The following is a 26,675-nucleotide window of genomic DNA, read 5'->3' as shown; positions in this document are numbered from 1 at the left end:
ATGGCACATAAACGCTCATCTACAGAAAATCCAAACTCAACCAGGACTAATACAAGTCTACTCTAACCAAAACTAGACTAAACCAAGACTTAAATTGGAGGCAAGGCCGCACACAGCAGAAAAGCAATAATATCTATGGAAATAAAAATGGCTGTAATGAACAAAAACAAACAGACAAAAAAGTGCGATCTTACATTTAAAAAAATAAAACAAGGTCTTAAACAAAACTAAACCAGGAATAAACATGGTAAGACTAAAACAGGACACGACTGCGTCTAAAGTTTAAAGGAGACTGATTATGCTAAATTAACTATGAGCTGTTAACCTTGTTACAGTGGTGTTTCCTGTGGTTGTTTCTAAGTTGCATTTACATTAATTCATGCATGTTTGTGTTGAGCATGTTTTATCCTGTATTGACCAGAAATGTTACATAGTGTCCCGTTAATATCAAACCCTGAAACAAAAGCCAAAGCAGTAGCCTAAAAGTGCCTTTGACAGTAATAAAACGAAAAGATTAAAACAAGCCAACGCCACAGCTAAACTAAAACTAAATCTGGACTAAACGTAGTAGTCTAAGTCTAAAGATTAGTCCCTTTTAAAGCCTTGTATCAGAACCAAATCAGGACCAGACCAAGACTAAACAAGGCCTAACCAAGAACACCCCTAAAACTAGCCAGAATCTAAATGAATGCTGATTAAACAGATAGAACTGAAACTGTAAATGAGAGTGCCGCCAAAAAAGTCCACCACATCATGAGAACCACTAGGAAAAATTATAGACTAGCATTACGACAAAGCACAGTCAACCCTAGGGAGGATTTGTCTCCTTGGTGATAGTCCACAGGGGCTTATTATCTCCTCTTGGCATCCACACCACAGCCCTCAGCAAATAAACCCCCCAAAGATACAGTGGCACACATATGAAAGCAGCCTATTTTGTTCATTGCATGTGTACAACTGTTATTAACTTAGTGTAGGCTGCTAAGACAACAACCTTACAGTCTTTAATAATGGCCTAATGTATACACAGAATGTATACAGGACTATTATTATTTAACCCTACACTTGTACGTCAATAGAAACATAGATAGATAAATATATGCATACATATATGGATACTTAAATTTATATGAAATTTTAATACTTTTTTATGCTTTTACTTCTTCCTATGTCTCTGGTATTTACGCTATGAACAGCCCAGTTTGAATCCTACCTTACATCTTTATGAAATCAAATTGTCAAAATAATATCGGTACTTACAAACAATGATTGTGATCCAAGAAGAAAAGCGTGACAGGTTCTCAGGTGCGTTGAAGTTGTAAAACTTGACTCTCTGATGTGATTTGTGTTCTTTTTCTGTGGTGCATCCTTAACTCTGCTGTGCATCCATGTCGAGGCTGCTGCTCACTACTGGCAACAGATCCCAGGTGAGGCACACAGTTTGCGCAGCATCCACCTCTCTGCATCGATAGCGTCTTTATAATCTCCATGAAGCAAATGCTGTTGGAGCTCATCGCGACTTTAACTGCGTAAAGAAAGACCGGAAATGTTTGGATTTGCATTATTGTTCTGACCAATATATTTGCATTGACTGTGTCCAGACAAACCTGTACAAGTGGATGATAGACTGCTCCAGTGTTTCTCAACCAGGGGTGCACTGATGCCCAGGGGCATGTGAGGGCACGTCAGGGGGAACCTGAAATAAAAATAAAATAAGGTGATATTGAAAAATGTATGGATTCAAATGTTCTTTGTAGTAAATGTTACATCCTTAAGCTTGTTTTGGAAGATTTTGGACAGCGACATAAATACGCAAGAATATATATTATAATATATCTATATAACCTATATAATTAGTAATATAGCCAACTAGCCTACAAAAAAAAGGAAAAAAAGGATTTGCCTGGTTAGGGGGACTGAAAACATTTACGTTTACTCAAGCCAATTTTTATTTGTTGCATTATTGGACCCTATTATTAGCCCATACCTACTCTAGCCTATTTTCATAGGACACATGCTGCTCCTGTACTAGTGAGCTCATGCCTGGCTCCACTACAACATTTGGTCCAAATAGATCATGCCATTCCTAAAGACCTCAAATTGAGGCTTGAGTCTATTAAAATTGATAGGCATCTTCTAAACTGGACTGAACAGTTGGAAGTATTTGTATATTGTCCTTTGTGAGATTGTTATGTAATTTGAAGAGGACAATCAAGGTACCAGCTCCGCACATCGGCGACATACCTTCGTGCTCCGCGCAACAATAGATGACTGACACTTGTTTTGACCAATAGCACGATGGCCTGGCAACAGGTTACCCAGCGAGTGGAGCCGCGCAGCCAATAGGAGCGCGCGGGGGCGGGGCCTAGGCGCCTGGTTTATGTTTTGAGTGAAGCCATGATACACGTTTGGTTGAGCATTGAATGAGGGGCCATCATCCCGGCGGCTCTGTGGAGGAATATACCCCGAAAAGTCTCTTTAAACGCCTTTATCATGAGTCCCGCGGCCTTTCTGACGGGCACATGAGCGACACTTTGCGTCTGTGGACCGTTTCAGCGGGTAAGCGTCCTGTTTTATCCAGCGCGTGACCTGCTTTTTGCGCGACAAAACATGCATCCGACCTGTTTATTTGTCTGTGACACAAAGTAGCAAGCTTGCTTTGCGCGCTAGCGGATTTTTCGTGCTCGTTTGAGATGCGAGGGGAGGAAGGTTTGGGGAATCAGTCATTTGGAGACAAAAGAGCCCGGGATTTGTGCAGCGGAGAGTGCCGTTCACACACGGTTACAGCTGAATACAAGCCCTTTGTGGTTAGTTAGAGCCCGGTGCAGTTCCATCTATTGTTTGGAGGGATGTTGGTCCAAAGCGCTGCTGCTGCTGCTGTAGCCTTTAGCCCTTTCATAGCGTATGTGAACGTTAGCGATGTGTGCAGCCAGAGCAAACCCAAACATGCAGGTTCTCACACAAAAAGCACGCACTGCAGACTAAACAAATGTCTAAGATTTGCTCACAAGGCCCTGAAAGTCCCAGTCAGCATTAAAAACCAGTGCACACATGCAGTGGAGCCTTATCAGCACGTTTTGTGTGTGGTTTTCCTTTCTTCTTCTTCTGCTGCTTCCATATCCACAAGATCTTCTTCTTCCTCTTCCTCTTCCTCCTACTTCCACAAATGCAGTCTTTGTTTGTTAATGTAATGGGATCAACCACAGCTGTAGTCTTCATGTTATACTTTTTATTGTTTTGATCATGCTTATTTAGGGCTGTCACAATAACAAATTATATGAAGTGATATTGTTCTTGGAAATGTCAAATTAGATTATAGTATTGAAACTACTTTTATGCCCAAACATCTATGTAAACCATTCTAAATAAACTATATCATAAAAATCACGAACTGAAATATACAAAATAGAACGCCTAAGTACTTGTAGTTGGTTTGAAGTATAATTTATGAGTAATGTATTATCAAAAATGAACACAAAGTGTGTCGTGTTTGTGCAAAGCAAAGATACACACCATAAATATTGAGCGTAAAACAACATTGCTCCAGTCTAAGTCGATGAAGGGCTGGGTAATATTGACAACGAATAATATCACATCATTTTTTATGCATTGTCTTGATTTCATTCAGACACTATTTTTGACAAAGCATCAGAAACATTCTAAATGTACTTAAAATGTCGTGGGCAGGGTTCATGTGTCGCCCAAAATGTGGCATGGACCATAAAAGTGCAGAAATACCACTTTAAAACCCTTGTATAATAATTATCGTGGCTATTATTGTCGAAAGTATTTCGGGTTCGAAGGAATGGGCTCAAATCTCGATTATAGATTTATTACTGTCTTTTATTTGTTCCGATTTTAAAGCTTCAGCTCAGTCTAAAACTGTTCAAGATATGTAATATTTGTAGATATAATTATATTCCCCCATCAATTCTTGTTCAAATGATTATCATGTTTAGGTTAATAGATTTAATTGCAACAAATTATTGAAAAAATGTCTACTTATTTAGTAATCAAATTATCCTTTGGTGGACTATGCACAATATTGAAAACGTGCCATGAGCTGAGAGAAGAGGTTTTATTTAAGGATCGGACAAACAAAATTACACCGGAAACATGTGATGTTAGTGTTTTTGATGGAAAGAAGTATTTTTTCTGTAACTTCTACATCAGGATGTCCTAAATCTTTAAATCTCTGTCAAATCTGGTATAAAGTCTCATATTCCTCGGCCTTTTGCGATTCAAACAACTAATTGCTCAATCCAAAGGATAAGATAAGATAATCACCACTAGATTAATCGATTACCAAAATAATCGTTGGTTGCATCCCTAATGTAGTTTCATCACTCTAGTTTATTTATCTTATTAGTATCTGATGTTCGATACTTTTACAACCCGAACTGTGACAGGCCTGTACTTATTGTGAGCCTACTCCTACAGAGCCTTTAATTAAATCCCAGAAGGTCTTTAGTTCAGCTTTTGTAGTCGGTTACACCACAACGCAGCCAAAATGAAGTGTGATGTTAATTATTTTAGTCATGCTTTGGTCTTTTTCCGTAGTCTCGCACCTTTTTTAAGTAAGCAGGAAGCAGTCCAAGGGTTAAGCCAGGCAAATGAATTCTTGGAAAAAGCTTGGACTTCCAGAGTGGCCTTCCCTCCAGATAAAGACGGTATCAGTGGTTTTAAGACTCATCGATCACCGGGCCATAGCACTTACCTCCCCACAAATATCTTCCAGGAGCGCTGCCTAATGTTATTTAATTTTCATGTTTGTAGATAACTTCCTGTGTTTGCGCTCACTCCGGAGTCTCTCAGACAGAAACATTGATCTCAAAAAGAAGTTTAAAGGAGCGGTGTTAAAGTGGACGTGCGCGTGGAGGGTTTACTCAATCGCAGCAGTTGTTGAAAGCGTTGCCAAATCTGCTTAATAGGAAGTCGCGCTTTGTCGGACTCCGTGAGCGTCAGGCTTATTCAGGCTTATTCAATATCGTTTGCGTGTTTTAGTTGTTTTACTTCTACTTTATCTGGTATGAATACAAAGGGGTGCCAAATATATTGTAAATTCTATAGTTAGACTCTGTTCTTCATCCATGTCACCTAAATTCACCCCCGCCATATTTTTTCAAAAAAATAAAATTGGCATTTAACATATACCGTATTTTCCGGACTATAAGTCGCACCTTTTTTCATAGTTTTGGCCGGGGTGCGACTCATATTTATACTCCAGAGCGACTATGTGATTATTATTTGTTAATTTCACACTTGCAACTGCATTTCATACTCCAGTATGTTTTTTTTTTCCTTCTGTATTATGCATTTTTTGGCTGGTGCGACTTATACTCCGGAAAATACGGGTAATTCTTGAATGACTGCACTAGTGTTGTCGTAAATGATACAAATTCTGATTTAGTTACTTTATAAATTCATATTGGCGCTGTAGGTCCTTGGTCGTTTAGACGATTAATTAATGGCAATGGTGTTTTAGTCGCACAACATTTATATTTGTCGATTAATCTTTTTATTTACATTATAAGGATTAATATGGTGCAACGCCAAAAGGTAGAAGGCATGCAGTGAGTTAGCAGAAGATTCGGGAGGGATCTATGAGTTTGATCTGTCGTTTTACATAGGAATATAGTTTCTTAGTACTTTTCCGTATACCGTATTTTCCGGACTATAAGTCGCACCAGGCAAAAAATGCATAATCGAGAAGAAAAAAACATAATAATAAGTTGCACTGGAGTATGAAATGCAGAGGCAAGTGTAAAAATGACAAATAATATCACATCCAAGTTGCTTTGGAGTATTAGTGTATAAGTATAATAAGTATAAGTCGCACGCCGGCCAAAACTATGAAAAAAGGTGCGACTTATAGTCCGGAAAGTACGTTAAATAGTTGTTGTATTTCGGGTGCAGTTTGGGACAGTTCCATACATAGATAATTAATAGTTTTGAGAGTTCTTCCCAGACCCCTTTTTAGTCGTCGCAGAGCTTTTCATTAGTCGACCAAGAATAGAATTTAAGATCTAACTATTCAGGAAATTTGATCATAGTCATGGGTTTAAAAGTATAGTACTTTTTGAACAAGGAAAGGGCCCCACAAAGTGACAGAAGAATTATTTAAACAATGTTTCCCCAGTATCAATACAATGTTTCCCCAGTATCGGCTCTAGAAAGTTTGTCATAGCCAAAATCTGTTGATGGTTCCTCAGACGTGCTTTAGAACGGGATTAGAGTCCTAAACCTGTGTTCTTTCAGTACTGTAGACTAGACTCTTTGGGAAAACTGCTGAAAATCTTCCTTTGAGCAAACCTTCCCGCCTCCAAAGGCTCAGGGCCACTATGACTAAATGTGTTATTCTATTAATGTAAACTTTTCTGTTTTTTTACTTTTAATGTATTTACTTCTGTGAAGCACGTTGTGGCCTAAGTCTATCCAAACTTTACTTACTTACTTATTTTAGTATCTGGACCTCGACTTAGACAACCTGAGACTGGGCAAATTATTGAGTTTCACAGTTTAATTCAAGTCGTAGGTAATGATGCGCAATTCAGACGATAATTCTCTATGCTCTGTCTGTCTTATTGTCAAATATCATCAAATGTCCATGTTTTGCTACTTGTAATTCAGTTCTTTTGATTTTCTCTTTTCTCTTCCGTCTAGGTTTGATTGACCCAGCTCCCAGTTGCGTTCCACATGAGACAGCCGAGGACAAATGCCTTAAGTTTCAGTGCTTGCGCATCATAGACACTGTGTATTAGCTCACAGACGCCAACACTTTTCCATCTGCGACCTATACCACACTTCCAAAGGTCTCGCACATCACACGGCACGCCACCATGTCTTCCATCCTGCCTTTTACGCCGCCGGTGGTGAAGCGCCTCCTCGGGTGGAAGAAGAGCCCGAGCGGGACGGGCGGCGCGGGGAGCGGGGGCATCGGCGGCGTGGGGGAGCAGAACGGCGGCGGGCAGGAGGAGAAGTGGTGCGAGAAGGCCGTCAAGAGCCTGGTGAAGAAGCTGAAGAAGACCGGGCAGCTGGACGAACTGGAGAAGGCCATCAGCACGCAGAACAGCAACACCAAATGTGTGACTATTCCCAGGTGAGTCCGCCGAAAAAAAAAAAGTTTTTTTGGGATAATGGAGCCTTTTCCCCTGCAGTTATGTTGAAAAGCAAAACAAACAAACACAACAATAAATATCGTAAAAAGTCTCACAGTATATCAGATATATCAATATTTTGGTTACGTTCATTGTTTTGTTGCAGCCACAGCTAAAAACATAAGGAACTACATGGACCATGATCCTTTGCTACAGTTCAGGGTAGACAACGCAAAGAAATGAATGCACTTTTATGTCTAAATTATTTGGACTAATGATTCGCTCAAACGCTTGTCAAGGTATTTTTAAAGGGAAAAAGTAGCATTTCTACAATATCGTAATAAATATCGTACGGTGAAATGATTATTGTGATAATATTGTATCGTTACAGCACTAGTTTGGAGATGCCTATTTGAATATCCAATATAGAAATTCCAGGAATATTAAAAGTGACTTCTGTGTTTGGTTTCAATTTGAATAATCGCAACTGATCAATTAAGTTAATTGTCACTAGTTTAGTCATTGAATAATAGTTTTCTTGGCTCTACACAGACTTCAAATCATTCGATGTGATGCGTGAAGAAAGGGCAGGAATTACTTCAAAAAGACATGGGAAACATGAACAAATAATAATTAAAAAATATGTACTTTACTCTATATAAACGCAGAGGGGTGTCACTGTAGCTTAGTTTGGGTCAAATTCAGTAAAACTTTTTTTAAACAACAAATCATTTCATCAAAAGCAAAGTCGCTAAATTCATCGATTAGCAGAAATAATCCTTGTTACAGCCCTACTTGCGATTGTATTTTTAAAGCTGAATGTTTTACCAGTGACTAAAATGTACCTGTTATGAATAGCAGATGTTTTAGTTAAATATTTTGCCTCATTGTTCTGATTGTAGAGGCTGGGCGACATGACAAAAAAGTTCATTTTATCTCTCTCGTAAATCATGATTTTGATGGTCTTTATCTGCTTATATTAAGACAAAATGAAATACAATCAGGATTAATTTCCTGAACATTAACAATACAATGCTTTAGTCAGGCCAAAAAGTCATCTGGAGGACTGAATTCAGCTCCAGACCACATGTTTTTGCTGACTGAAGATTGAACACAAACCTCTTGATGTAACTATACACCATTTGATCATCTTTGTTAAGTTGAAATCTGAAAAGGAAGAGGATAGACTTTTTTGTTTTGTGTTGAAAATGGGCCACAGGAAATGTTGTGACACCTCCTTTATCGTAAATAAAGATTCACAAGACATTAATTTACTAAGAACGAGATGCACCTTTTCCACAACAAAGATTTACATCAGTTTTAGTCTTAGCAAAGTCAGAACTAAACTTTTAACTAAAGAGAATATCTTGGCAGAACATTTAGAAAAGTGAAATCAGGGCAATATTGCACTGGTAGGTTTTGCAAAAAGTATTTATTGTGTAATGTTGGAGTGACTTCCACATTCGGTCATGGTTTGAGGGTTCTCGGGAAGAACAGAAACCGCAGTAGAGGAAGCAGATGTTCATTGACTATAATAAAGGGTATTAAACACACTTACGAGAACCCCTTTTCTACTGTTTGCACGGCTTATCAATGACGTTATAAGATTGGCAAACATTTCGGTTTACGTGCTTGAAGATAAAATGGTGAGTTGTTGGCTTTTTCATAATCTCATAACCTTCAGCCAGTCTCTATAATACAATCTTTACATAATACAAGAATCTCTTCTCTATGCTCTTCTCTTGGCTTAAACGGTTATGGTTCTGATTGAACACTTCCACTTGAGTGTTTCTGCCGTCCCCGTGTCCTGGATTATTAGACGTGGTGAAACCTTATCGTGACCAAACCGAAAGAAGACTCAGGACCGTCAATCAAAGCAAGCTAGCTCTCTGAAGATTGTGTTAGCTTTCACTATTGTTTATCAAAAGGCCGGTGAACGATTCTTTTCATCATTCTTCGAGATTCATGGACGTCACTGCGGCATTTATCGACAGAAATGCATGACGTGAGGGTTTAAATTGTACACTGTTCACACGGTCATTCAATCAAACGGCCAAACTGGTAAATGAAAACGAAATGGGGGAATGTGTCCTCTGGTTCACGGCGGAGCTCTTCTTCTTACTTTGACTGCGTTCGTGTTAGATTGATCACAGACGCAGTGAGAGGAGGGCTCACTCCGCTACCAAGATTACAAAATATCGCACGCATTTTGTTTGAATTGCAGCTCGTCTTTGGTCGTGCAACGGTTTCTAAAGTTTAATCGTTGTCCCCTTTTTGACTATGAGACCTACGACTCGCATTTTTTGAGCCACCAGGACTAAAGATCTTCCCCACAATCAAATCTTTCACCCGGTTTTAGCGGTCCAACTGTCATCTTCTATTCTTTTTTTTTCTTTTTTTTACTGAAACTGCATATTGGGGATTCATACAACTTTGAGTTTCTTCGACTGCAATAACAAAGCCTCAAATTAGTCATTTCCATTACTTGCTGCTAAAAAAACCAAACATGTAACGCACATCTATTGGTATGGCATTATTGTCTTATTGCAATTACTGATTAAGAAATTCAAGAAAATCGTAAAACATATGGATCTTATTCAGGGTTTTCTTAATTCCAACCCTCTTTTTTTTTTCTCAAGTTTTGCGACAATTGACTAAATTAAATCATGTACATTTTTGTTTCCACTGATTGTATTGGATACAAATTTAGTTGTGTAATATTGTTCTCTCTATACTATACGTGGTTTTCTATTGCATCAACCTTTTTAAACAAATTGCGTCACTAACGTATGAAGCAACAGGCTTTCCTCTGTGGAAATGCGAGCTTATTCAAACATGCTTTCAAGGGAATTCAGCTTGAGTTTAGCCATTAACTACGATTACTGTACGTCTTTTATTGTCTACGCCTCACTGTGGGTACAAAACATGCAGTCCAGCTGAAATGAACCCTCTCTCTCTCAATGATAAGTTAACGTTTTAGATTAGATTGTTAACTTAACTTTCATTTTAGAAGATTTTTTTTCAATAAATGCACTGGCTAAAACACTGGTGAGAAACAACTTTACAAGTGCAGAAGCTAATGTTATCTCCCCCCAGACGATTTTATACAGCTTAAAACGATTTGTATTTGACTGATATGCAAATGACCAACAGCAGTAAAACGATTTAATTGCCTCAAGCTGCATCGCAATCCAGTCAGAATCCCAATTTGAACGGTCACAATTTGCAAATCCCAACAACTGCAATAGTTCAAGTAAATCTGAAACGGTCATGTTCTTGTAACAGTTCAGAGTTTATAAATCCGTCTCACATGTTATTGCCCCTGGACGTGTTTTTAAAATGTGAACTTTGAACACAAATGGCAAAACGATTCGCAGAAAAATCCCATCAAGATACTTTTCTTTCTGTTTAGGATTCACATTTTAGACGTATATAGCACAAGAATAGTGGGACATGGCCTGGTAATGCTTGAACGTTTCTTGTAGCCGTCATTCCACACTTCTTTAACATTCCTGGCTACTTCAGAGGACAAAAGTAAGCCTGATAATTCTTGTCTGGAGATAAACTGCGTGGGCCTTTTGGGAAGAGGTTGTCCATGTCCAAGGACCTGAGCGAGGTATCTGTATCTATTGACAGTGGCACACACAGTAAGCCTGGGAAACTGTGGCGGAAAGTACAGTGACCTCAAACGGGATAAGAAGTTTTAGTTTTTTTGACTCACTACGGTTCCATTATTGTTTTGGAAATAAAAGAGGAAAGATTATTGTGCAGACTAAAGATGCTGATAAGACATGTCGTTGTGGTTTTGAGTCAGCGGTGTGGAAGTGGTTCAACTCCGTCGACCCGTGACCAACTTACGGCAGTCATTGTAAAACATACGCAATATGTGGTAGTATTATTGTTACGTTTATCGGGAGGCTGAACCAACGATCAGTGTTGGACTTTGTTTTGCACATTTACAATCATTTCATGTCAACATCCTTTTGAGAGTAAATGTCTGGGTAATCCCTCCTTCGTCCAGGAGTGTTCCTTCGTAGAAAAGGATTCATGTGTAGTCATCGGGACACTGTTTTTGAAAATGAAGATGATTCGGCTTTTATCCAGAAGTCCAGAAGTCATTTCTGAATGTGCAGGCTTTTTCTGAGGAATTAGAAAAAATATTTAAAGTGCATGTCAGTCCTTTCCTTTTTAAACTTTGGGATCCATAAACTGTGTCTAAGTCTAAGGGAAATTGCTTTGACACAGTTGTTCACGCGCCGAAATTAAAAGTATAAAAAAAAGTGGTAACCAAAAATGTTAAATAATTAAAGTAGTAAAAATGTCTAGATGCTTCAAATATACCAAGGCTATACACAAGATGAGCGATTTCTTTAGTGTAAGAGTAGAGTAAAAGTCCTAAAACATTCAAACAAAGTAATGGCATTTGTCGTTCAGTATTTTGTCTCATTTGTCCCGGTGTCTTTTGAATACATGTTCATTTTCAAATTTTATAATTATGGTTCTGTCAGCAAAAACATGTGGAAGAACAGTCCAAATATATCCATCTATTGTTTTCATTTCAGGAGTTTTATGTCACAGCTCAATGGTCTTAAATGAAGTGGGATGTCGCATTTTGGTTGTAATTATCAAAAGTATCCATCCAAACGTAGCATACAAACATGGAGAGAAAGATGAAGAAGGTAGAATTTCAGCTTGGTTGGACCTTGTACAAAACATTCAATGTAGTAATTGAAAATGGCTTGTTCTTCTCATATCGCGCAGCCCTGGTTGATTTTGAATAGCGGTCTTCTTTCAGAGATGCGTGTGACCTTTTGAGAAGCAGAGGAAGTCATCAGCTGTATCTCGAGATAGTATTTGCAGCGGCCGGTAGTAGTGGTCCTTCTGAGTGCGTAGGCGATAAGTGTTCAGATAAAAGACACACTGCACCCTTTACAAAACACGGGAAGGAACAAAAGCACTCATTCATTGTGTTGTCATGTCAATACATTTGTGTTTTTGATTTCTTCTCATGCTATTTACATGCATATTCGATGTAACATGTGTTCCCCCCCCATCAATGACTGCAGTGAAAACGTTATGACAGTTCATAGATTATTTAATGTGTTTGTATAAAGACAATGCAAGAGTACTGTACAATACTGTATTTAAACGTTCAGATAAATGTTTTTTAAAGTGGTAAAACTATACAGTCTGGTACTTTTTAATTCAAAGACGTATTCAGTGTGTGTGTGTGTGTGTGTGTGTGTGTGTGTGTGTGTGTGTGTGTGTGTGTGTGTGTGTGTGTGTGTGTGTGTGTGTGTGTGTGTGTGTGTGTGTGTGTGTGTGTGTGTGTGTGTGTGTGTGTGTGTGTGTGTGTGTGTGTGTGTGTGTGTGTGTGTGTGTGTGTGTGTGTGTGTGTGTGTGTGTGTGTGTGTGTGTGTGTGTGTGTGTGTGTGTGTGTGTGTGTGTGTGTGTGTGTGTGTGTGTGTGTGTGTGTGTGTGTGTGTGTGTGTGTGTGTGTGTGTGTGTGTGTGTGTGTGTGTGTGTGTGTGTGTGTGTGTGTGTGTGTGTGTGTGTGTGTGTGTGTGTGTGTGTGTGTGTGTGTGTGTGTGTGTGTGTGTGTGTGTGTGTGTGTGTGTGTGTGTGTGTGTGTGTGTGTGTGTGTGTGTGTGTGTGTGTGTGTGTGTGTGTGTGTGTGTGTGTGTGTGTGTGTGTGTGTGTGTGTGTGCTTCAAAGGGCCTTCAAAATGTTAATTAAAAATGCATTAAACGGGTGCTCTTCAAGGATGAGGCCGATGACTAGTGAGAAACTGAGAACTGAAATTGTTTAAGTTCATTGCAACATTATTAAAACATGCACAGGGCTTTAGTATTTAGCCGACCAAGAATTTCCAGTCTATCAATGTGTCGACTAAAAGGGAATGTACAATTGACAGAAACTCACTCTTTATAATTTGACCCAAAGTGCACCGACAAGAAGAATTGGGCCGCCCGATTATGCCAAATATTATAATCACAATCATTTGGGTCATTCATTAATCCCCATTAGTTCTGCCGATTTAAACTCTTCAAATTAACCTGTAGAGAAAGTATAGACCAATATATTGTATAGTACTGTTTTGTGTTTAAAAACACCTTTTTAAAAATGACGTTGCTCCTGGTTTTGAGTGGCAGAACAAGCGCATATGCCATGGAACAGAAGTTAAAAAGTCAGTTTCAAAACAGAGTAATTATTGAAACTACCAAATATTCCCTTTGCTGAAGTCTCTAGAAATCCTCAATAAAATAATTGGTTAACTAAAACACGACTAAACGACTAAAAGCCTTCAGCCCTATTAAACAGTGATGCTAAGATCAGATTTGAGAACAAAGCGTTTAATCTGGTTTAATCTTTTGCATTGTCTGATTCTTCATGTACGTTCTGTGTTTGTTAGAGCTCTCATGATCAAACCTTTTTTCAGTTTGTGGGCAGTGTCCTTTTTTCAGTTTTCAGGGCAGTGTCTCCTTTCATTTGAATAAGATTATTTATTTGACTACTGACTCATACCATGTTTGCCATCTGTTTGCTTTTATTTTTGATCCTTTTGCACTGTATGTGTGTGTTGTTCTTGTGTGTCTGTCCTCCATAGCAATTGCTCAGATCTTTGGGGTCTAGGCTCAGGCCACACGATAGAGCAGTGGGAGTCTTCAGGCATGTACGGATACCAGGACCACGGCAGGTGAATGCATCCTCACAAGCTCCCCCATCTAACCCTCTCCTTGACCCGACTATTCATGTATCTCTAGTTTATTTAAATTACTAACCTGTGTGAATACAAGAGACATCCTTTGCACTATTGTGTGTAATTCAGACTAAGTTCACCACATAAAATACACCAAAAGTAGGTCTTACTAAATGACATGCTCGTAAAACATCAAATCCAACTTTATTTGTAGCACATTTTATAAACAAGATGGTTTCTAAGGTGCTGTACATATAAAACAAACATTTGGCTCTTAAAACAACAAACATTTATTCTAGAGTCAAAGTCGATTTGTTCTATTGTCCAGTTCATAAATAAATACCAAAGCTGTTTCCGTCATGACCAAAATCTAAGAGCTTTGTCTTGACTGGTCGTTTGAAAGAAAAACATCATATTATTAAAAAGGACCAGTTTGGTTAAAGGGGCACTATGTCACTTTCCTGGTGTTTGTCTCCATAGTGATTGTATTGTTTTTCCAGACATGTTTCACAGTACGGGGAGGAAAGTTGTTTACCATGCATTTATTCCACTACAGCTGTCATAAAAAAAAAAAAATACCTTGAAAAACATGCAGGCTTGCCTCTCCACTGATCTGACCTGTAACTTGGCCTGGTGGCATCACCTGCTTATTCCCATGAAGATGGATATGTTTAATACCCTACTGTGGAACATTCCAGGCCAAATAATTTAATTTCTGCCAGCAAAGTTACATGGTGCACATTTTAGGCTTTGTTAATGAATAATTAAATATAGAAAAAGTGAAGATTATTAATGGTTGCTATGTTATATTCACCAAATCTGTTTGTCATGATGAAAAAAGCGCTAAAACATTCTGGATCAACAGTCCTAAACTCTCTGACTTGAAACTGGGGAATAATATTAAAATATCAAATTATCAAATTATGTTCAGTTCTGATTATTTTGAGAAAAAATATTGCGATTTAAGGATTGTTCGCCATTGTTTGCATCGCGACCAAACAACCGTGAAATCCTTAATTTCCTTATTTATATTGTCTTCATATATCACTATTCATGTGTAGTATATTACCAGCTTTATGAAATGAAACTTTCTGAATGCTCAATGAAAGTTAATTTGACCTAAACGGATCATCTTTGTTTACGCTCAGGTTTACCTCTTTGATTGACTTTGCTTCTAAAATGGCAAGAATTGTAACAATACAATTTTGAGTTCTTACGATTTATATTGCGTCCTGAATAACCACGCCTACGGATTTAAGCGAATAGTCCCCACGTGAAGCCCAACCGCCTCTCACTCGCGACCCTTTCTCCGGCAGATCTCTGGACGGCCGCCTCCAGGTGTCGCACCGTAAAGGCCTGCCCCATGTCATCTACTGCCGCCTGTGGAGATGGCCCGACCTGCACAGCCACCACGAGCTGCGGGCCATCGACGCCTGCCAGTACGCCTTCAACCTGAAGAAGGACGAAGTGTGCGTCAACCCCTACCATTACCAGAGAGTGGAGACGCCTGGTAATTATCCTCCAGACGAGTGCTCTATAAAACACCGCCGGCTTAGTCCCTCAAGGTGTCCCCCCCGTGAAGGCTGTAGTCATTGATCCGGGCGACATTGACTTTGTTCTTGCTTTAGTCTTTTCTTTTTTTGAAGCTAGCTGCGTTTGTGTAAACGTGTGTGTTCAGATATGGAACAAACTCTTTCAATTGGATACCGTTCTATTATTACATAAGACGTTACGTATGACATTGTTCCTGCATCAAAAACAAACCTGGAGTTGTATTTGTCCTCAGTAATACTTGGTTCATTCATCTTGTTGGCGAGGTTGTCTTCTCTAACTCTCATGAAAATAGTTCAAAATTCTTAAATCCACCACCATTTTTTTATTTTTAATGGCAATGAAATTTGAAAGTTGTCAAAGCAGGATATGATTCTCTATTTCTATTGTTATTGGCTTTTAAATATGCTCTTGGGTACTTATAGTTTGGAATCTCAGGTTTTGGAACTAAAAAGGAAAATAAACGACTAACAAAATCACCATGAGATCTTTGGCCTTTTCCAACACTCCAAACGGTGTGATTTCCTCTTACAGCCACTAGCTGGCACAACCACTCAACAGTGTAAGATCCAGATTTGGTAGAAAAACACTTTTGGTTCCCTTCCTAGTCTCGGCACGCAGTTGTAGTGAACAGAAGATGTTGGAACAAGCTCAAAAATGTAAATTTAGCATTTTATATGTCTTTTTAAACATGTAAGACTTATTTTATCTAACCGGGAAGTTGTAGCTTGTAGCTCAACAGGGCATAATGGAATAGTAATGGACAAATAGATGATAATAGGTCCTCAACTGGGAATATTTCAATGTAAAATTAATACTGCAAAGTTTGTAAATGTGTTTACCGTTTGTTTGGGTTTCAGTGCTGCCGCCAGTGTTGGTGCCACGCCACACAGAGATTCTGACCGAGCTTCCTCCTTTAGACGATTTTGCAAATTCTATCCCTGAAAACACTAACTTTCCTGCTGGAATTGACCCGCCCAACAATTATATACCAGGTGAGACATTCCCTTTGGGTTTTGAGAAGTTTCTGTTTATTAATAGTACTTTGTCTGATTGCTTCATTATGGCAGGATGTTTAAAGTACAACTCAAACTATGACCTACCTTGTGTGTGGCGCTTGCAAAAATATTAACTAACAAAATGCAAATGAGATGTTTTTGTTTTATTTGTGCAAGGGTGGCGAGTCAAAGTTTTAGAAGCAGACAACTAGCCAGACATGCTAATTGCGCTATTAGCATTCAAAGCTTTTGTATAGACAGAGCAGCTTTTGGGTAAATTATGGCAAGGTTGGCTTCTTACTGGGAACATTCTGCAATGGTTTTGGTTAAGTGTTTTTCAGAGTACATAAGTAGACCCTTTTTTATAGAGCTTTTAACCAAGGTAAATTTGTTTTCCCTTCTCGACGTTGTATTGGAGTGATTCACGTTTGAGTAATCGTCGTCCTTCCGCATTCAGGACCTTTTACCCCCTACACACGCCCACCACTCTTTACTTCGTTTTCAGATATTTAATTTTTATTAAACGGCGATATGTGTCTGCTTCAGCAACATTGTGTAGCTGCTGTTTTCAACCCGCAATTCAGCGGACTTGTTTCTTTTAGATCGTTATTGTGAACGTTCTAAAACAAGAAAAAAATGACCATCCACGACTTTTTATAACCACAGCATTTATAGCAGACAAAAGTGTAGTCTTCTTTTGCTTTTTAGAATAAAATCTACTTGTTCTGAAATGTTTTCTCTTGATTGTATGCAGAAACTCCGCCACCTGGATACATAAGTGAGGATGGAGAGACCAGTGACCAGCAGATGAATCAAAGTATGGAATCAGGTAGGCGCACATTGTTGTACGACCAGATAAACTGAGACCATACAAAATCCAATGTACGGCTAGTGACTAACGTTTAAGTTGGATTTTTTTTTTGCACAACTAAAAGCCCATTAAACAAACTTGTTAATAATGTCATGTTTTCTTACTTCCAGGTTCTCCGTCAGAACTGTCTCCAAGTACTTTATCTCCAGTCAGTCACGCCCTAGGTATGGAAAGTATGTAAAATCAAACATGCTTTTAATTAATAGGTGTTGTTCCTGATTTTTACTGCCTTAAAGTTAATTTTAAACAGTGGTGTGCAGCGGTCCAAACGTATTAATTGCTTTCCTTACGCATTTTCACAACAACTAGCATGCTAACAGCGCACTAGCCTCACTAAAAGGATAAAAATGCGCTTCTTAATTTAATGCAGATGGCACACGGCAGTCTTATTTTGACCCTAAGAGCTGCTTTTTCCAATATGCTGGGGCGAGAGTCTAATAGTTGCTTTGTCCTTGTCCTCATTCATAGACCTTCAGCCAGTCACCTACAGCGAGCCGGCTTTCTGGTGCTCTATAGCCTACTACGAGCTCAACCAGCGAGTGGGAGAGACATTTCACGCCTCGCAGCCGTCGCTGACCGTGGACGGCTTCACCGACCCCTCGAACTCTGAGCGCTTCTGTTTAGGACTCCTGAGCAACGTCAACAGGAATGCAACTGTGGAAATGACGAGGAGACACATAGGTACGCGCACCAACAAATTGTGCATTTATAAAGGGCAAGGCTGCATCATTTAGGAAAGTTAATCTAATTGTGATTCCATCTATGTCGAGATCCAGTTCAAAATGTAAACTCCACTAGGACTGCAATGCTTAATCTACTAATTGTGATTAAAAGTATTTTTTCGTCATTTTGTTGTTTTAGAACAATTAACAAAAAAGAAAAGCTGAACAAAACCAGAGAACATATTAAAGAAAATTTCAAGGCATGAAAATTTGATATCAAGACGGTGCTCCGCACGTCAGGTTCTGTGCCAGGTGCATAGGAGAAAGGCGTACGTGACGCTAACTGTAATGGGGAAAGAAATCCCGCACACTGTCTTACTTGCAAATAAAAGTTTATTGGTAAAGAAGTGGTAAAGTGGTGGTCATTTGCCTGACGAAGGCCCAGTTGCCGAAACGTTGCCTCTTTACCAATAAACTTTTATTTGCAAGTAAGACAGTGTGCGGGATTTCTTTCCCTATTAAGGCATACAAATTTTAAATGAAAGCTAAGGCAGAAAAACTCCATCATAAATGTTCCAATTGTTCCAAAGTCGGTCGAATTAGTCCAATTTCAAATTAAGTCCAAATGTATTCCTCTCCATATTCCGTATATTGGTTATAATGTCGGTCTGGTCCCTGATCGTCGGTGCAGTTTGAGTCATCCTTTTAGGCCCAAATACATAGTTCTTAAATCAAATAGAATGGCAATGCCCAAAATAGTCTGTTAATTTCAGCCCAATAGCGCCGAACAACAGGACATTCCAAAATACATGGACATGGTTTGCCTCCTGGCTCCCACAGTTTCTCCAACATTCTAAATTTTTCTGTGAATAATGTCCACGTTGATATGGTGTTATGAAAAATCATTTCACACTTCTCTCCAAACATGTGATTTTGTGTATCTCCACTGTGATGAACATACATTTTCCCATTCTTCCTCAGTCAAAATAAAATTACCCTGTTATTTATTTTTTTAATGTATTTCGTAGAGTGGCTGTCCAAGTTGTTAAAGCATTTGTAATAATTTAGATATTGTCTCTTTTAAAATTCTGTAAGCTTATAAGCTTTAATAAATATTCCCGTCAGAGGGCTATGGTGGGCATTGGCTAGTTTAATACTTGGTTATAATAACTCCTTATTTGTAAATGCTTAAAAGTCCTATTTCTCAAAGTATTCTTTCAACATATCAAAGCTTTTCATGTGATTTTCTTTTAAATTTTTGAACTGAACGCAAACAAAAAGACCTTTTTTTTTAATAACTTAGATGGTGACTTATTATTATTACTGGTAAATGTCAAAAAAAGAGTAAACTATTTCAGATTTTCATCAATATCGCACTTTGAAGGCAGATTTACAAACTTTCACCATATATAGTGGATGTTTTTAAAAAGCCTCAATGTACAAGAAATTATTTGACCTGTCGACTAATCTAATAAATTCTCACTGACTAATCGACTTCTAAAATAATAGTTCCAGCCCCGACATTCTCAAGTGTTAACATTTGAGAACAGACAAAAACACTTTATTGCTGAACTAATGCAGGAATTCTATGCATTTCCGAACACCATTGTCACACACTTAACTTCAGTGTTTGCTGTTTTCACACAAAAAATGCCATTGAGACACCTGTACATTGTCTTTCCTCTAATTTGCAGCCTTCATGATTTACAAATTCCAACCATTCAAATACCAAGGCGAATGCAAATCATTTTACAATGGTCTCGCCCGTGTCCTTTTCTGCTGACCTTCTCACTGTGACAGGCCGCCGAGTTTGATCCCTGCACGTCTCTGCTTGCAGGTCGCGGCGTGCGGTTGTATTACATCGGAGGAGAGGTCTTTGCCGAGTGCCTCAGTGACAGTGCCATTTTTGTTCAGAGCCCCAACTGCAACCAACGATACGGCTGGCACCCGGCCACTGTTTGCAAGATACCATCAGGTTTTTTTGAACACGCATTTGCCTGCTTGCATTTACCTCGACATTTGCGATGTATAAACGAGAGGCCTTTTGTCGGGGAGTTTAAACAAATTGGCACAGCGAAAAGGTCGTGCGTTAAGTGCGATTCGTCAGGGCACGTGGATGAATTGAGTTTGTTTTACACGGTGGCGACGGAGAAGGAGCAAAGGAGGAACGCTGATGTCATCCACAATGTGCTTGTGTTTCTCCACTCCCACACACAGTGACTCATCTGTGCCAGTCTTAACTTTCAACATTTCAGTCACGGCCAAACAAACAGTGCGATATGTAGCATTAGTGTGGCATTACGCACATGGAGTCACTCTGTTGTAAAGAAGACTATTACTGGCTAATCATCAATCAGTTACCAGTGGTGGGAAGTAACAAAGTACAGAAGTAAAAGTATTTAATAATCTTTAGCTATCTGTACACGTCATTTTAACAGTGGAGACTTGTTACGTTTACTTCACTGCAATTGCGAGCAGGTATAACAAGTTTTCCACTACAGTTCTGAACTTGACCAAAAACTATAAGGTTATTTTTCAAATGGTTTCGAGAGGTTATTTTTAGCACATTCATGGTGACATCCTGGCTTTGAGTTCATGTTCTGCTTTGAGCAAACAAAAATAAACATGTAAAATTCGCTCAAAATGAGGAAAGTGATTTAAATGGCTTCTGTTGACAAGAAATCGACGCAATTTATAAGTTTTTATATGTAGTGGTTTTACTAAAAAGTAAAAGTTTGAAGTTCCTGTTTCAAACTGCTAGTAGATTATATTTTCTGTGCCATTTTTAAGGCCATTTTTTGCCCTGTTATTTCAGTCCAGTCCTTGTCATCCACGTGCGTTTTTGCTGCCACCAAAAGCACATTGCAGAGGTGTCCATCAATCGTTTCCATTGTGGGAGTTACACGTCCCAGCTACATAATTTTAAAGTCGAATGAATTGTCGGCGTTGAAGACAGTTTGCAATGTCTCGTTTCTCTCTGAAAATGAATTTGACTTATGTTTTTATTTCATTTTTTTATAGGCTGCAATTTGAAGATCTTCAATAACCAAGAATTTGCCGCTCTCCTGGCCCAGTCTGTGAATCAGGGCTTTGAGGCCGTGTACCAGCTGACCAGGATGTGCACCATCAGAATGAGCTTTGTCAAGGGCTGGGGCGCAGAATACAGGTGCGACTCTACCACAACACACACTTTACACACTTTCCATTACTTTTCTGTCTCCTTTCACAATGGGGAAACAAATGCTGATTAAGGATTTCTTGTTTCTGCTCGTCTCCATGGAGATACTTTGCCTCGAATGTTCCACAATATAAGCTAAGATGAGCCTTTTATTTGTCCCACAATGGGGAAATTCCAAAAAGTAGGTACAGAAGTGAATACAAAAGAAAAAAAAGATAACTTGTTAAAACACTCTTATAGAAACGCTCTTATAAAAACTATTAAAAAAAATATATATATAATGATAACAATATGGCATGAATCTTAAACATTAGTGTCACCAGTCAGTGTGACAGGTGAGATCTGTGGAGAGGCGGTTCACACGAGAATTAGTAAAGCAATAAAAAACGCCCAACTGTGGAGCATTCCAGGTGAAGCAGTGACGCCTCCATAGAGCGTCAGGTGGGTTCTAAACAGACAAACAGACGGCGGACCCTCTTCCAAAAAAGTTATTAGTGGACCTTTTTTAATGCTAAAAAGTAGTCTCATTGGGGTTTTCACATGGCAGGAAATTTTATTTTTTCCGTTTTCTTTCGTGTCTTTTGTTCCAGTCTCCATTTGAAGCGTATTCACAGAGTAGGAACTAGGGCCACACTTTGGGAAAGATTTAAAATGACTGATCCATAAGAGAAATTACGGAACTTGGACGCTGTAGCTGAAAAATTCAATTCCCCATTAGTTAGTAGTAACATAAAATAAAACATAAAACACTGTATAATTGTGTTTTATTGTTAATTTTATTTTGTGTTCCAGCCTTGTACTTCATCATACACATACTTTATGTGTATGATTTACAGAGCTCAAATAGAGTAGGATGAAGGGAAAAATACTTTTGTTTTCCAAACCCAAGTTAATGAAATTAAATGTTCCACACTAGTTTGTTAGACCCACTTTCAACCAGTGTTGCTGTGTGAATGAGAGCAAGGGAGAACTGTGGTTCCTCTGACCAAACGGGGACTGTAGTATCAGTATTGTGTACCATCCCCGGTACAGTACACGGAGTGGTTTGCATTATTTACTAGCATTCATGCCGTGTTTTGTATTTCATTCCTACAGAAGACAAACTGTCACCAGCACGCCCTGTTGGATCGAGCTCCATCTCAACGGCCCCCTCCAGTGGTTGGACAAGGTGTTGACTCAAATGGGTTCCCCCTCAGTCCGCTGCTCCAGTATGTCTTAAACTGAACCATCAAATGCTGACGCGTGTGAACAGGAAGTCAAAAAAAGAGAGACACAATTCTGTCAAGTCCATCCACTCCAAAATGTGGGGGGGCAAAGACAATGTATCTTTGGATGGATGGACGGGATAAATGGACATCAGTGTGGGCCAAACGTCAGCCTGACATTCCAGTCATCTTGGACATATTCAACCTTTACAAGTTCCAAACTAATTGATGTCACAATGGACCAAACTTTTTACTGGATGCTCCAAAAACACTACACAAAAAGAGGTGTGGACGGAACCATTTTGGCAGTAATTTATGCATGTAACACTCAACATACTTCATAGGCTCTTGTCACCTTGTTATTATTCCATACAGTTTGTCGAGACATTTCTTTTGCAGAAAACACTTTTTTTTCTTTCTTCCTCATAGTGTTCTTAAAACCAAAGCCAACTAATCGCAATCTATCAATGATTTTTAAGTTGTTTTTATTATATTTCGCTACGACTTTACCAGCCCAATCTCACTGTGCCCCCGAGTGACTGATGTTGACAGGAGTGTTGGTGGAGTTGGAGAGTTAAATTGTGTAAAGGCCTTCTTGAGTGGCTGACCAGCAAACATAACTGGAATGTATAAGCTACGTGCTATTGAAAACCAGAGTGTGTTGATTGACTTGCGCTTTTTAGACACAAACATCTAAAAAAATAAATAATTGTAAGGCCCCATTTCTCTAGTTTTTTGAGACCCAACAAATTGCACTATACTTTCTTTTGCACAGCCTTTCTGATTATTAAGGACCGTGTGGTGTAGACCTTCAAAAATTCCTAATTGGCACAACATGTTTTAGAAGTCCTGAACTAACACACGCAGTAGTCGTCTGTTCGAACATCTGCTCTTTCGCTGAAAAACGAGGCTTTCTTCTCGACGCCGTCTAGTTTGACTGCTGCGTCGGACGTTCTTAACGGCTTCGATACTGTAATTGCACTGCCCCCAAAATATGCACCCGTACTAATGTTACAAGAACGTTGCCTTGATGAGAAATACAGTGTTGAGAAATATGAAATGGGAGGAATGTTTATGAAGCCCAATAAAAGGATTAATTTCAGATATTTTTATACATAATTTCTGAAAGAATTCTATGCTTTTTTCTTTCTTTTTTTGACGCACGTGCCCTCGTCGAATTGGCTTTTATGCTGTTTTGAAATGTTTAAATTGGATTTTCTTCTCGAATCTATTACGAGCTTGTTGAGTTATGTTCAGGATTCCTTACCCAAATCGTTCAAGTATTTAAGCTTTAAACGACAAGCTAGGTAAACCACAAAAGTATATTACTTTACACATTCTTTGTATTTTCTTATATTTTCTACATATATAGATATATTTAACATTTCCCTGCTTTTGTGTAGAAATCGGTATTTTAGAATATGCCCGTTGTTATTGCCTGTTTTACAATGTCGCAGCATGATGAAGTAATAATAAACAACATTATACTGTTCCGCGTTTCCACTGAAAAAGGAAGTGTGTGTGCTTTGATGAGCAATTGGCCTTAAGATGTCCCAGTTGTGCAATTTAGATTTGGCTGCTACAAAGTGGCTGCTTTGGTTTGAATCAGCTCTTTTATTAGTGTATATAACGTATTCCTTTTGCTGGCAAGATGGATTAAAAAAAAAAGGGTTTTGTATGGCAAAGCATTAGAAATTTCAACAGCTCTGGCATTGAAACAGGGGAGTGTGTTTACATGCGCACAGGGCTGTCATTGGCATCGCCATAAACAAAACATTATCGGGCAATCCAAGCAATGATGGATGTTGCTGAAATGGAATCTGACATGTAAATACGCCTATACTGTATGTAAATGACACTGCAGACGGGCTACACCCTATTCGGACGGATATTGTCACGTTCCGGGTCACGCACTCGGTTGGCTCGCATGTAAAGACATTCACCTTTTTGCCTATTTCGAATGAATTACTGGATCTGTTTTAAAATGTACAATTCTCCTAACTGCAGATTTGTAAGTGGATGGGTTATGTTTATGAGTTTCGCAATCATATTTGTAGTTCCGGGGAGGAAAAGTAAACTCCAGCATTTCAAGAATTGCCGTATCTAATTGATTATATAAAACTGTATGGAGATTTGGAACTGGAGGTGTCACAATATTTAGGCGACTGAAATGCGTTATTGGGTATTGTATGTATTCACTCTCTGTAACTCCACCGTTATCGAATAATTGTTGCCCACCTCCAAGTAGCCTAGGTTTTTTCAACAAGACCAACCGACTCATCTTTTATCTTTTCAGTTTTGTTTTAATTTGATCTTTCTGTTGTCTCAAAGTGGCCCAAATCCGCCCTGGATTCTGCTGTTCTGAAAAGGGTGACTTTGGGGGAAAGAACTTCTTGTCATGTCTTTAGTGATGTTGATGTAGACGATATCATTTCATGCATCCATTTTCTCTTTTACTGTCAACTTTGTATATTGCATTATTAGACAATCTTAGGTTTTCTGTCTTCATCCTGTCAAACTTCACTTTCACCACTCTTCTGACATCTTACAGTGTAACTAATAAAGCTGTTTTAAATCAAATATGTCTTTGTTATTGTGCTTTTAATGGTGTACTGTGTAACCTGTAATTTAAGTATTTTTACCTTTTGAAGTAACTTTATAATGTGATTGAATTACTGTAAGTACAAATAACTTATCGGTTTAGTCTATCATTCGTCCAGGAGTGTTCCATTGTAGAACCTAAACAACTGAACCTTTTCTACAGTACTAGTAACTTAGTTTCACCAACACAGGTGAAATGTGCAACATTTTCTGAGCACTCAAGCCTTTAATGGATGACTCAAACATGCATGAATCAATCCAAGTACAACTGTGATAAAATAAATGATGAGGTATTGATATAATGTAGTTGAAAGCTCGATTAAGTAAAATGTCTCTTTTAAAACCATCTATCTCCATAGGTTTATGCATTGTCAGACCAGATAACAGGTCAGATTTGTGGAGAGGAGTAATGCAGATTATAATTGTTAAATGTCATACTGATTCTGTGGAACATTCAGGCAAAGCTATAAAATCTCCATGGAGACGAGCAGAGTTCCATAGTCCTTTTATAAGAGCCTGGCGCCACACCGGGGATTCATGTCATGTGCGAGTAAGTTGTTTTCTTTAACTTACAAATTGAGCCATTTTATGAACTTGTAGGTGTTTTACACGCAGGTGGGTTATTTACAGGGACATTGTTTACAATATGATATTTTTGATTTAAAATCTACTTTTGTAAGTGCTTTAGGCCTTACAATATGACACCCACAGCCTGACTGGCCGAAAATGTTTTCTAAAATACATTTATTGGTCGCATGTTCAGCTAGTTATTTCATCTTCTTACTGTGTTCAAAATAATATACTTTTCATATATTTTCCAGCAGGTCCACAGCAACAGTGCTAACGTTAATGCTAACTATAGCATTATCGCTTCCGTTTCTGAACATTTTAACTACGAAAAACAATGGAAATGAAAAACAAAGTATTTCTCCTTGATTTCTAAAAGCAACAGTGCAATTTATAATCACTAAAAACTTGGAAATAAAGCAAGTTTCTTATTGAACCGACAGGAATTACATGTAATGACGATGTAGATGCAGCAGAGGGAGCCACAAGCTCACAAAATAACTTCTGATCTAGATCTACGTAAAATATAAGCTATTTTTATTGACTCGTCTTATATGGTGTTGCCTTGCATTTTATTTCCAGGACTAAGTGATAAATAATACTGTCTTGCCGCCTTTTCTTTTTTTTTCTTCTACACAATATCTGTATTTATTTCACTATAAACTTGCAGTATTCTAAGTTCTAAATCCACCTTCATTAAATCAATTCATTCAAGTCATTCACTTATTTATCCATATTAGTCTAACCCTGTGTGATTTTTTTTCTTATGAACACAGGACAGGAATGAAATGGGAGAAATGTAGAGGCAAAAACAATTAATTGTGAATATAATACTGCATTATGTAACTATATAACTGCACAATTTATGAAATACTTTCTTTCTAACCTCAAAAACAACTATTGCATTTATTTAAATTATTTTCAGTTAAAATAAGAAAAATAAAGAAAAACAAACATGGCACGACCAGAAAGAAAACAAATTGGGTTAAATAAAAAATGAGAATTTAGGAAAGTAAGGCATCCAAAGAAAAATAATATATACATTTTATTTCAAGTGCATTTAAGTGTATGCATTAAATTGAGCTGCATTAATAGTGCACAAAGTGAGAAATTGTACCATTTATGCAGCTATGTAATCAACAAAAAATATCAATACTTTCACTTTGATATAAATGTATCTATTTGTATATATATATATATATATATTTTTTTTTACAATTTTATGATATGAAGATTTTGTAACAC

General features: G+C 38.3%; 1 protein-coding gene across 3 annotated transcripts; it reads left to right on the top strand.

Moving 5' to 3' along the window:
• Positions 1 to 2,389: 2,389 nt before the first annotated feature.
• On the top strand, positions 2,390 to 24,842 carry smad2 (SMAD family member 2). Of its 3 annotated transcripts, XM_072453624.1 has the most exons (12): positions 2,390 to 2,565; positions 2,701 to 2,807; positions 6,664 to 7,099; positions 13,705 to 13,794; positions 15,114 to 15,307; positions 16,209 to 16,343; positions 17,101 to 17,175; positions 17,328 to 17,381; positions 17,686 to 17,898; positions 19,717 to 19,854; positions 20,901 to 21,045; positions 22,153 to 24,842. In XM_072453624.1, exons 3-12 carry the CDS (start codon positions 6,840 to 6,842, stop codon positions 22,274 to 22,276), a joined length of 1,428 nt encoding a protein of 475 aa, XP_072309725.1. In that variant the 5' UTR covers positions 2,390 to 2,565; positions 2,701 to 2,807; positions 6,664 to 6,839; the 3' UTR covers positions 22,277 to 24,842. The 3 variants fall into 3 exon arrangements, with proteins under 3 accessions (XP_072309725.1, XP_072309724.1, XP_072309726.1); XM_072453623.1 differs by lacking the exon at positions 2,701 to 2,807 and having other exon boundaries at positions 2,390 to 2,559; XM_072453625.1 differs by lacking the exons at positions 2,701 to 2,807; positions 13,705 to 13,794 and having other exon boundaries at positions 2,390 to 2,559.
• Positions 24,843 to 26,675: the final 1,833 nt, after the last annotated feature.

This window comes from Eucyclogobius newberryi, unplaced genomic scaffold (genome assembly GCF_026437365.1).
Source record: "Eucyclogobius newberryi isolate DKJ021-1_F unplaced genomic scaffold, fEucNew1.0.hap1 SCAF_2, whole genome shotgun sequence".
Lineage (NCBI taxonomy): Eukaryota > Metazoa > Chordata > Actinopteri > Gobiiformes > Gobiidae > Eucyclogobius > Eucyclogobius newberryi.
This window is presented reverse-complemented; position numbering and strand designations above follow the sequence as displayed.

Bases quoted from the DNA above. Each gene is read 5' to 3' on its own strand.
- smad2 (XM_072453623.1), top strand. From the start codon at position 6,840: ATGTCTTCCATCCTGCCTTTTACGCCGCCGGTGGTGAAGCGCCTCCTC. The intron at 15,308-16,208 runs GTAATTATCCTC...TTTGGGTTTCAG, and splicing joins CCAGAGAGTGGAGACGCCTG to TGCTGCCGCCAGTGTTGGTG. The intron at 21,046-22,152 runs GTGCGACTCTAC...TCATTCCTACAG, and splicing joins GGCTGGGGCGCAGAATACAG to AAGACAAACTGTCACCAGCA.